This window comes from Panthera onca, chromosome A2 (assembly GCF_046562875.1).
Source record: "Panthera onca isolate mPanOnc1 chromosome A2, mPanOnc1 haplotype 2, whole genome shotgun sequence".
Classification (NCBI taxonomy): domain Eukaryota; kingdom Metazoa; phylum Chordata; class Mammalia; order Carnivora; family Felidae; genus Panthera; species Panthera onca.
In genome coordinates this window covers 7,121,507-7,133,303 of record NC_138340.1, presented here as the reverse complement: position 1 = coordinate 7,133,303, position 11,797 = coordinate 7,121,507, and the positions used below count along the sequence as shown (strand labels likewise).

The following is an 11,797-nucleotide window of genomic DNA, read 5'->3' as shown; positions in this document are numbered from 1 at the left end:
ATGGAAATAGTATCACATTCTCTGTATAGAAGACCTAGTTCTGCCTAGATTTCATGATTCATATATAATGGATTTACAGATATCAAAATCTCATATTGAGTGATTCAATTGAAAATAAAGTCTGAATTTTATGTTAAGATCCTACAACTTGGAAGTAAGAAGCAAGGAGTAGAGCTGAACTTCTTCCAGAGGAGAGGAAGGACCTAGACCCTTCTAAAGATACTCATTTGTTCCCCTTTGTCTTCTATTAACATTAGCAAGTCCTTAGAGATCGGGACAACATGGACCAATTGGCTAATTATAAGCTTTGTGTATTGAGCCTCCAAAGTCATACAGTTGTAAATAGTTGGCAGGTGCCTCCAGCTGTTTAGTTTGACAGTTCTAATACAGTGGCTCCATACCTGTGTCTCCTCCCCTTGTGGGCATCTGCATAAGAAGGTCCCAGCCAAGTCTGTCTTCCTGCCTGTCCTGAGGAGGGACTGTGAACCTTCATCATACACCCGACAGGAGACCTGTACTCCTCCATCATGCTCCAGCAGAGATGCATTCCCGCCCAGTAAGTGCTGAAGGGGACAGTGATTAGAGGAGGGACCATCAGGAACATTTTTTCCTCAACAACACAAACATGATGACGCTTGGGATAGACAGATGGGAGGGCATCAGTATATAAACCTTCAGATGAGAGCCCTGTGAAATTTATTTTCTGGGTTCTGGTGGAGGTGTGAGAATTCTCATTAAGAGTTCTTCTGGGGCACCTGGGTGCGTCTGTTGGTTAAGCGTCCGACTTCAGCTCAGGTCATGATCTTGCAGTTCTTGGTTCAAGCCCCAAGTCGGGCTCTGCGCTGACCGCTCCGAGCCTGGACCCTGCTTCAGATTCTGTGTCTCCCTCTGTCTCTGCCCCTCCCCCACTTGCACTCTGTCTCTCTCTTTCAAAAATAAATAAACATTTAAAAAAATTAAAAAACAGTTCTGTTTCCACTCTCACTGGTTCTGGCTCTTGTTGACATCTGCCCCACCATATAGCCGCAGATGGATCTCTCTAGCCTTTTCCTAAGCTACTCCAAAATGATCATGAAGGAGATTATGATGATTACAAGGAGGAGGATGACATTAACCATTAACCACAACATAATGTGCTTTTACTGGGGGCTTCCTAAGTGCCAGGCTCTGAGATATGTATTTTATGTATCTTGTTTGATTTCACCTGCATAAGTTGTCCCAAATGATAAATGCACACATTATTATTATTTTATATAAGGAGAAAGGAGAACAGAATTTTATCTAACTTGTACCAGGTCATAAGTCAGAAAGGGTTGATGCCATGTTTGAATCTGAACATCAGACCAGTATTCCTCCCCCCACCCCCCCCGGACAACCCAAAATGGTCATTTCACTTCCTTGTCAGTCCTGGCAGAGACTTCTTGCTCTTCCCTTTAGGGGTTTCTGGTAGACCACAGTTGGAGAGCAGTCAACTTCCTGCATCAACTATGGGAAGAATGGCTGAGATCACAGGCAATGATCTTAGAGAGTTGGCACACAGTTCTTCAGGGGAGGTCTCTCTCTCTCTCTCTCTCTCTCTCTGTCTGCCCCTGTTCCTGGATTTTCCTTCAACTGTCCACTTCCTCTACCATTCTTATAATAAGCCTACTCAATCACGAAAGGAGGCAAAGTCAGAGTCTTGGGTCTATTTCTACTTAGGAAACTGAAAACAGTTAAAAAATATGTCTCAGATGTACCTATAGTTAAAATCTCTGTACCTCTGTTGAAAACTTTCAGAAATTATAGAGACAAGGAAGTTCATGGGACTCAGAGAATAACAATTTAATTTTGAATCCTGTCTGCTCCACTTATTATTAGTGTGTTATAGGTCAGGTTCTTGGTATCTCTGAGACTTAGAATTGTTGTCTAAGTTGATCCCTAATTGGTACAACTCAACTGAAAAAGGATTAAACAAACAAAGGATGCCCTCTATGCAATAAGTATGTGATGAGTGCATAAAGTAAGGGCAAATTAAATTTTAGAATTTTTATTACTAATAATGATAAGGTTAACTATCATGTCATTGGACTTAAATATCTGATGACCTGAGGTTATGATTTCCCTACAGTTCTAACAGTACATTTTACTTTTGTTTACACAAGTATATCTTTCACATATGGAGAGAAACAACCAAGTCTCATTTATTTCTGAATCCCCGGAGTCTATACCTTTTTGGCACAGGGGAGCCATCAAAAATTTAAAAATCTCTGTTAAATGTAGGGTAAACCTTTCCACTGTTCACAGAAACAAAGAAGAAACTATCTTCATAGTCATCAATGTTGGATGATTATACATACTTAACTGTGTTTTTCAAAATTTGAAGTCCACCAAAGCCAAGGATAGAAATTACATATTAAATGACTTTTAGAAGACAACCAACATCAAATCATTGCTTACCTCCATGAAGGAGAGAAGAAAGAAAATCAAAAAATGATAAAACTCATGAATATAACTAACAAAATATTTTCTGATTATGAATATTGAACTTTAATACAGAATCCAAATCACACAGTCCTGCCTTTCATGAGGTGTTTATGAATATTCTAAATGAAGAGAATATCTAGCATTGCATTTGAGTAAAGAAAGATATATTTAACTGCATCTCCATTTCTTTAAATTAGAGTGATTTTTGTCTTATTCTGTGGTTTCTCTTAAAGAAGTAGGCTTGTTTACTGTGATCATGGTTTATTACCTCTTATGTTCTTGCTCCTCTGACACTCTTCAGTTGAATTTCTCTAAAGTAAATGTATATATAGAGAGGTGAATAATGTGAAACCAATGAGGAAAGAGTTCTAAGAAATGGGATGTGTCATTGAAAAATATTTCTAAAGGCACTAGGGTGCATGTCTACAAGTATGAATATTTTACTTGTGAATTGCTTGAATATACAACATGGACACAGTGCTGGATGCCCATTTACTTGTTTCCTTTCTCCAACCCTCTTTTTGTTTTCTAAAGGTGTCAAAGCTACATAGAACAAAATCTAACAAGTGTCTCAGAATTCTTCCTCACGGGACTCTCAGATAATCCAGGACTGCAGCCCCTCCTGTTTGGGCTCTTCCTGTCCATGTACCTGGTCAGTGTGCTTGGAAACCTGCTCATCATCCTGGTTGTCAGTTCTGACTCTCACCTCCACACCCCCATGTACTTCTTCCTCTCCAACCTGTCCTTGGCTGACATCGGATTCATCTCCACCACTGTCCCTAAGATGATTGTGGACATCCAAACTCAGAGCAGAGTCATCTCCTATGTGGGCTGCCTGACTCAGATGTCTTTTTTGATCCTTTTTGGATGTATGGATGGTATGTTTCTGACTGCAATGGCATATGACCGATTTGTGGCCATCTGTCATCGTCTACACTACTCAGTCATCATGAACCCACATCTCTGTGGCTTCTTAGTTTTGGTGTCCTTTTGTGTTAGCCTTTTGGACTCCCAGTTGCACAATTTAGTCGTGTTGCAACTTACCTGTTTCAAGGATGTGTAAATTTCTAATTTCTTCTGTGACCCTTCTCAACTCCTCAACCTTGCCTGCTCTGACACTTTCACCAATAACGTAGTCATGTATTTTGTTGGTGTCATCTCTGGCTTTCTCCCTATCTCAGGGATCTTTTTCTCTTACTATAAAATTGTTTCTTCCATTCTGAGAATCCCATCAACAGGTGGGAAGTACAAAGCCTTCTCCACCTGTGGCTCTCACCTGTCAGTTGTTTGCTTATTTTATGGAACGGCTATTGGAGTATACCTTGGATCAGCACCGTTGCCTTCTCCCAGGAAGGATATGGTGGCCTCAGTTGTGTACACCGTAGTCACCCCCATGCTGAACCCCTTCATTTACAGCTTGAGGAACAGGGACATCAAGAGTGCCCTATGGAGGTCACTCAGAAGAATAGGTTAATCTCAGTATGTGTGCATTCCTTTTTGAAGTGTGTGTTGAAAAAATCAGCCAAACCAAACATGTAGATCAGCAAATACTGCTTTCTGGGCCCCATTATTTTTTCAGTCTCATGGTTTTCATTCCTCTTCATGTTTCATACATGAATACTATTTTTTAAAATTTGTTTTTAATTGGATTGGAGGAGTATTCTGGGACACTTTGTACATCATAATGAATGCATGAGAAGTTCTCCTCAATGACCCTGGTATCCAGGGTGCATTCTTCCTTTTATATACTTAAAATTTATATCCTTTCCCATGGTTTCTGTTTATTTTCCATACAAATTTTGCATCTGTCAAAGCTATTTATCCAGGTAATGTCTAAATACGCCATTACTGGTCCTCAATCTTGGATTTTTCTTTTAAGTTTATTTATTTTGACAGAGAGAGAGAACACGAGCACACAAGTGGAGGAGGAACAGACAGAGGGAGATAGAATCCCAAGCAGCCTCTGCACTGTCAGTGCGGAGCCCAATGTGGGGTCAAACTCATGAATGGTGAGATCATGACCTGAGCTGAAGTTGGACATTTAACCGACTGAGCCCCCCAGGCACCCCGCAATCATGGATTTTATAGAATACGCTGAGAAGTTTTATAACTAATGATGACTGAGTCTCATCACCAGAGATTCTGATCTAGTTGGACAGGTGTGTGTCTAGGTATGAGGATGTTTTAAAAAGCACCCAAGATGGTTTAGTTGTGAGTTGCTAAAGAGATCAAGCTCAAAAGTCTAAGTTATAAAAAACGTACTGTAGCTCGTAGCAATGGGTTTCTTCAAATATATTGTCCTTCAACACTATAAGCTTTTCCTTTGTGCTGGTTGTTAACTCTTTCTGCTCCAAACTCATCCTTCTATACTTATCTTGTAATGCTAGAGTGGGTCTCTTGAAATCCCTGCTTTGTTTTCCATATATATATATATATATATATATATATATATATATTTTTTTTTTTTTTTTCTTTCTCCAAAATTTTACTTAAATTCCAGTTAATGTATAGTGCAATATTAGTTTCAGGTGTAGAATTTGGTGATTCATCACAACAAGTGCCCTCCTTAGTACCCATCATCCATCTAGCCCATCCCCCCACCCACCTCCCCTACAGCAACCCTCAGTCTGTTCTCTACAGTTAAGAATTGTTGCATAATTTGGGGGCGCCTGGGTGACTCGGTTGAGTGCTCAACTTCGGCTCAGGTCATGATCTCACAGTTCATGAGTTCAAGCCCTGTATTGGGCTCTATGCTGACAGCTCTGTCTGGAGACTGCTTTGGATTCTGTGTATCCCTCTCTCTCTCCCCCTCTCCCCACTCATGCTCTGTCTCTATCTATCTCAAAAATAAACAAACATTAAAAAAATGAAAAATGCGTTGTTACATATTTTTAATAATGGTCAGCAAATTATATTACACTCTAAAATTAAGTAAAGTTCACTCCTACCTCTAAAAACCCTAAGCCCTTGGTATTTATTGGCTTCCATCTGTCACCACATTTTCCCATCTTTTGCTTTGTCCTGAAGTAGATATTTACTCAACTACCTACACTTAATTCTCTTTATTAAAATAATCCATTGATTTTTTTTTCTTGACCGAACCCTGAAAGTTAAATTATAACATGAGGAGAAAGGTGTGTAATAAGTTGTGTGCAGTTGGAATATTGCATAATGAGCTCATAAAATAAAGGTGGTTTTAAATATAGGTTTAGGAATGTACAACTGAGATCTAAGTCCTGGAATCATATTTCCAGTAGATGAGTGGCTCTAGTGGTGTCTGAGGATTATAAAGTCACAAATTTCATCATAAATAAATTGTACTTTGTCCTCCTTTTTAAAACATCCTCAGCAGCAAAGGTTTATGTTGTCAGCAAAGGTGAGCTCTTTTCTTTGGTAACAAACAGCCTGTTTAGGACTTCACTTTGTTGGCTTACTGTCTTGTCTTCTGTCATTGATAAATCAGTCTTTGGGCTCCATTTGGTATCCATCTTTCCTTAGAAATGTCATACGTAGTTTATTGGTAGTAATCTTGGTTCTCTGAAAACCTGTCCAAAAGTTACTTTAATTTACCCTTTTACCTCTATGGTAAATCATCTATCAACTACATGGATAAGGAACTTGATATTGGAGAAAGGCATGAAATTGACACAAGATGAAGCCAAAACAGTTAGCGGGAAGTTACCATCCAAGAAAAATTACCACATTTCTATATTTGCCTATCCATTTATGCAGACCTAAGTGATGGCCAAAGAACCTTGGTAAGGAGGAAAGTGATGCTGCCTTTTTTGTCAGATGGTAGACTGTACCCAGTGGCAGCACTTTGGTTTTGTTTGTTTGTTTTTAGGTTTAGATTTAGAAGAGTGCTGAGCATGGGAAAAGACTGGAAGATTCATACAGCCATGTAAATGTGGAGTGACAACACTTGATCAGAATAGGAAACACAGAAGGAGACTGGGTGGTTCAGTCAGCTGAGTGTCTGACTTCGGCTCAGGTCAAGATCTTGTTCATGAGTTTGAGCCCTGCATCAGGCTCTGTGCTGACAGCCTGGAGCCTGGGGCCTGCTTTGGATTCTGTATCTCCCTCTCTCTCTGCCCCTCCCCCTCCCACCCTCACACTCTGTATCTCTCTCAAAAATAAATAAACATCAAAAAAAAAAAAAAAACACCCCAAAACCCAAAAAGGAATAGGAAACACAGATAATAGAAAAAAAAGTGGGATAGGAAAATACTCCATGGCCTGGTATTGGCTCAAAAATTTGCAAATTAGTAAGTCAAAGTTCTTTTCTGAGCCTCAGAATCCTCAGCAGCAAATTAAGTGCAACAGTGTTTATCCTCTGAGGCCATGCAATAATTATATATAATTTTGCCATGGACCAGTCAGATGGTATATGGTAATTCTTATTATAACATTAAGGAAGTTAATTTAAATGAACATTCCAGTAATTTATAAGTAACTTGATGTTACAAACAGTGTGACTTTGAGTATGATACAGAACACATTTCTATTTAATTTCTTATCTGTAGAGTTATGATAATAAGAGCATCTAAATGAGAGGCTGATTGAGAAGATATCATCAAATGTAATGATAGAACACAATTTAGGATATAGTAAGGGATCGATAGGGCAGATTGTTGTAGTATATTGACAGGCCAGTGTATAGTTCCAACATATAGGCTTTGTAGGCCAAAATTTGACTTGTAACATCAGCTCTGGCTTCACCATCAGCTGACTCATTAGCTGAGTGCACTGGGATATATTTTTATAACTTTGATGGCCTCTGATCCTTCATTTTAAGTAATATTTAGCTGGAAGCACTCTAGGATTAAAAAGACTCTAGGATTAAAAAGGGGGGGGGGCACCTGGGTGGCTCAGTCGGTTAAGTGTCCGACTTCGGCTCAGGTCATGATCTCGCAGTCTATGAGTTCAAGCCCCACGTCGGGCTCTGTGCTGACAGCTCAGAGCCTGGAGCTTGCTTCGCATTCTGTGTCTCCCTTTCTCTCTGTTCCTCCCCAACTCATACATTTGTCTCTCTCTCTCAAAAATAAATAAACATTAACAAAATAATTTAAAGAAAAGTAAAGATCAAAAGACAATATGCTCATGGTAAGAACTCAATAAATATAGATATCATTATCATCATTATATCCTAAGGTTGATAGATTTCTTTTCTCAAGTCTATTGAGATATAATTGACATACAACATTGTGTAAGTTTAAAATGTACAGTGTATTGATTTGATACACTGATATATTGCAAAGTGATTTACGACCACAGAGTTAGTTAACAATTCCATATATCACATAAGTACCATTTCTTTTTTGTGGTGAGAACATTTAAGATCTACTCTCTCAGCAACTTTCAAGTATATGATATAGTACAGTCATCATGCTGTACATTAGATCCTCAGGATTTATTTATCTGATAGCTGAAAGTTTGTGCCCTTTGACCAACATATCCCTATTTTCCCTACCCTCTATCCCCTGGTAACCAGTTGTTTACTTTTTGTTTGTTTGAGTTTGGTTGTTTTAGATTCCACATATAAGAGAGAGTATGCAGTATTTGTCTTTCTCTGACTTATTTCACTTAGCATCATGTCCTCAAGGTCCATCTATGTTGCAAATGGCAGAATTTGCTTGTTTCTTTCTTTTTAAAAAATGTTTATTTATTTATTTTTGAGAGAGAAAGAGAGAGAGAGAGCAAGTGAGCAGGGAAGGGGCAGAGAAAGAGGAAGAGAGAGAGAGAATCCCAAGCAGGCTCCATGCTGTCATTGCAGAGCCCAACACAGGGCTTGAACACTCGAACCATGAGATCGTGACCTGAGCCAAGATCAGGAGTTGGATACTTAACCCACTGGGCCGCCCAGGCACCCCAAATTTACTTCTTTCTTTTTGCTGACTAATATTCTCTTTTGTGTGTATGGATACATATTGCATCTTCTTTATCTGTTTGTCTGTTGAAGGACATTTAGATTATTTTTGTATTTTGGCTAATGTGAATAATGCTGCAATGAACATGGGAGCACAGATATCTCTTCGAGATCCTGTTTTAATTTCTTTTGAATATATACCTGGAAGTGGGGTTGCTGGATCATATGCTGGTTCTATTTTCAATACTTTGAGACACCCACATGCCGTTTCCATCGTGTTTGTACTGATGAACATTTCCACAAAAGTGCACATGGGTTCCCTTTTCTCTACTTTTGCCAACATCTGTTATAGTGTCTTTGAAGACAGTAATTTTAACAGGTCTGAGTTGATATCTCATTGTGGTTTCAATTTGCATTTCCCTAATGATGAGTGATGTCAAGCACTTTCATGCACCCATTGGTTATTTGTTAGTCTACTTTTAGAAAACGGCTTGCTTGGTTCTTCTGCCCATTTATTATTATTATTAGTCCTTGAGTTGTGGGAGTTCTTTATATATTTTGGATATTAACTCTTTATCAGATACATGATTTCCAAATATGTCCTCTCATTTTCCCATTCCGTGGTTGCTTTTGCATTTTGTTGTTTCTTTTGCTGTGCAGAAGCTTTTTACTTTGATGTAGTCCCACTTATTCATTTTTGCTTTTGTTGCTTGTGCTTTTGGTGTCCTGTTTAGGAAATTGCTGCCAGACCAATGTGAAGGAGTTTTTTCCCCTATGTTTTCTTCTAGGAGTTTCATGTTTTCAGGTCCTCTGTTTAAATCTTTAACCCATTTCAAGTTCGTTTTTGTGATTAGTGTAAGATAAGGGTCCAATTTTATTCCTCTGCAGGCAGTAATTTAGTTTTCCAAACTTTTTTTTTTTTTTTTTTTTTTTTTTTTGAGACAGAGTGTGAGTTGGGTAGGGGCAGAGAGAGAGGCAGAGAGAATCCCAAGCAGGCTCTATGCTTTCAGTGCAGATCCCAACACGGGGCTCCATCTTGCAAAACATGAGCTGAAATCAAGAGTGAATCAACTAAGCCACCCAGATGCCCCTTCCCAACACTAATTTTTGAAAAGAATATCCTTTCCCCATTGAGTGTTCTTGGTTCTCTTGTTAAATTTTAGTTGACTGTATATGCAGGGGTTTACTTCTGGGCTTTTGAGTCTGTACTATTGGTTTCTGTGTCTATTTTTATGCCATTACCATACCTGCTTGTGGTTGATATTGGTAGTGCTTACACTTCTTCCTTGTTTCTAGCTGCGTCTATATGTGCAAGCTTTGCCATTCTCTGGGTGGGGTATACCAGAAGCAGGTCCTTTGTGCAGAGCCCTGAACCTCTGGGCAAACTGGTCACTCACCCTACTCTCCCTTTCCTTTTGAGAGGAGCTCTTCTGGCTGATGAATACCCTCTTGGTGCTGAACAGTGCTAGCTGAGGGAATGGAACGATGCAGGCAAAATGAAGCTATTCTTTCTTCCCTTTTGTGTAGTTATTCTTGTGTTAACCTTATTCTCAGGTTATTCCCTTTTGTGTGGTTAGTCACTGTTTGCTGAAGTTTCTTAAGTAGACTCCTGAGCTCTTCCAGAGCTGTTTTTGCTCATGGATGGTTAATTATTGATCTCTCGGGTGGGTGTGGCAGAGGCCAGGGTTGCTTCTTCACCATCTTGGATTAATTGATTTTTCTTTGCATCAGTTAATGACAAACCATTCTCTGAGTTACTCATCCAGAGTCCTCTGAACCAGGAAAACCACATGATAGGCTGTGGCAGGTTGTGAGGGACCAATATTTTCACACATTTATTTTGTCACCCAGAAAAAAAACCAAGAGGCCATTTATTTAAAAAAAATTTTTTTACATTTACTTATTTTTGAGAGACAGAGAGAGAGCACAAGTGGGGAAGGGGCAGAGAGAGAAGGAGACACAGAATCTGAAGCAGGCTCCAGGCTCTGAGCTGTCAGCACAGAGCCTGACGCGGGGCTTGAACTCACCAACTTCGAGGTCATGACCTGAGCTGAAGTCAGGCGCTTAACCGACTGAGCCACCCAGGCGCCCCTCAACAGGTCATTTATTTAAATGTTAGTATTTGTGAACACAAAGTAATGTAAAGAAAATACATTCGAGGGCAAATGAATTCTTCTCAATGTGCAGAAATCAGAAACTACCGGGGGGGTTTGTTAAATTTGAGCACAGAACGGCTCAGCTTGGTGTGATGTCAATGGAGGGACCCTGGTGGTAGAAGAGAAACTATATTAGCTTCATGTCCTGAAGCAACATGGTGGGGTCTGCAGAAATACCAAATCAGTGGCCATTTCTACTCACATGTCAGATCTTTTGCAGAGGAATTTTGTTGAGAGTCTTTTGGTGTTATGGGTTGTGGGCTATGTTGGGAAGCAGAGAGACATCTTCAGAGTCTTGTGGTATTTAAGACCAATGTCCTGAAAAAGGGTGGGACCTGCATGGTGGGTAGATTGTCATATGTTCCCAAAGACCTCCACCTCCTGGATTTATACCAATGTGGAGACTTATCCCCTGAAGTGTGTCCTGGGCCTAGTGACTTGCTTCCAACCAACACAACATGGCAACACTGATGGGATGTCACTTCTGAGATTGGGGTACAAAAAGACTCTGGCTTTCAACTTCCTGTCTGTAGTTTCCTTGTCACCTACCTGCTTATCCTGATGGAAGCCAGCTGCTATGTTGCTTCCCCATGAAAGACCCATGTGGCAGAGAACTGAAGAATACCTCTGGCCAACAGCCAACGGGGAGTCCATCCTTCCAACAGCTATGTGAGTGCGCTTGGAAACAGGTCTTCTCCCAGTCAAACTTTGAGGGGACTGTAACTCTAGCTGGCACACTCATTGCAGTCTTGTTAGATACTCTTGTTTATTTAAGAGAAGTAGCAAGTTATAAATAAACATATAAAAATTAATAGTACTTAATATGCCAACATACATCAAAGAAACAGAAAAATTAGAACTTGGGCTGTCACTTAAATAAGGGAACAAAACCCCCTAAAAACGGGAAAAAGGAAGTTCCTCTTAGGAACATAAATTTTAACTTAGAAGATGGAAATAGCCTCTTATTCTTGTTGTAGAAAACCAAATTCTCCCTAATTTACATGACTGACATAATCGATTTGTAGATGTCAAAGTCAAAAAGCCATACATTAAATTGAAAAAAAAAAAAGAGTCTGTATTTTATATTAAGATCCTTGAAATTAGAAGTCAGAAGGAAAGTGTACAGACAGATGAGCTTTCTCCAGAGAGGAAGAAGGGCCTAGACCCTTCTAACTACAGTCACTTTTCTCATTTTATTCTTCTGTTATTAGGAAGTCCTCAGAGAGTGGGATAGCATGGACCAATTTTGCTAATTATGAGCTCTGTGCATTGAGCTCTCAAGGTCATACAGTAGTAAATAATTAGCCAGTGC

At 39.5% G+C, this 11,797-nt stretch overlaps 1 protein-coding gene across 1 annotated transcript; it reads left to right on the top strand.

The window, feature by feature from the left end:
* Window positions 1–3,937, top strand: LOC132674404 (olfactory receptor 7E178-like). Its single transcript, XM_081790774.1, is given in 2 exon segments — window positions 1–23; window positions 3,031–3,937. Coding segments are annotated over 2 exon segments (930 nt in total).
* Window positions 3,938–11,797: the final 7,860 nt, after the last annotated feature.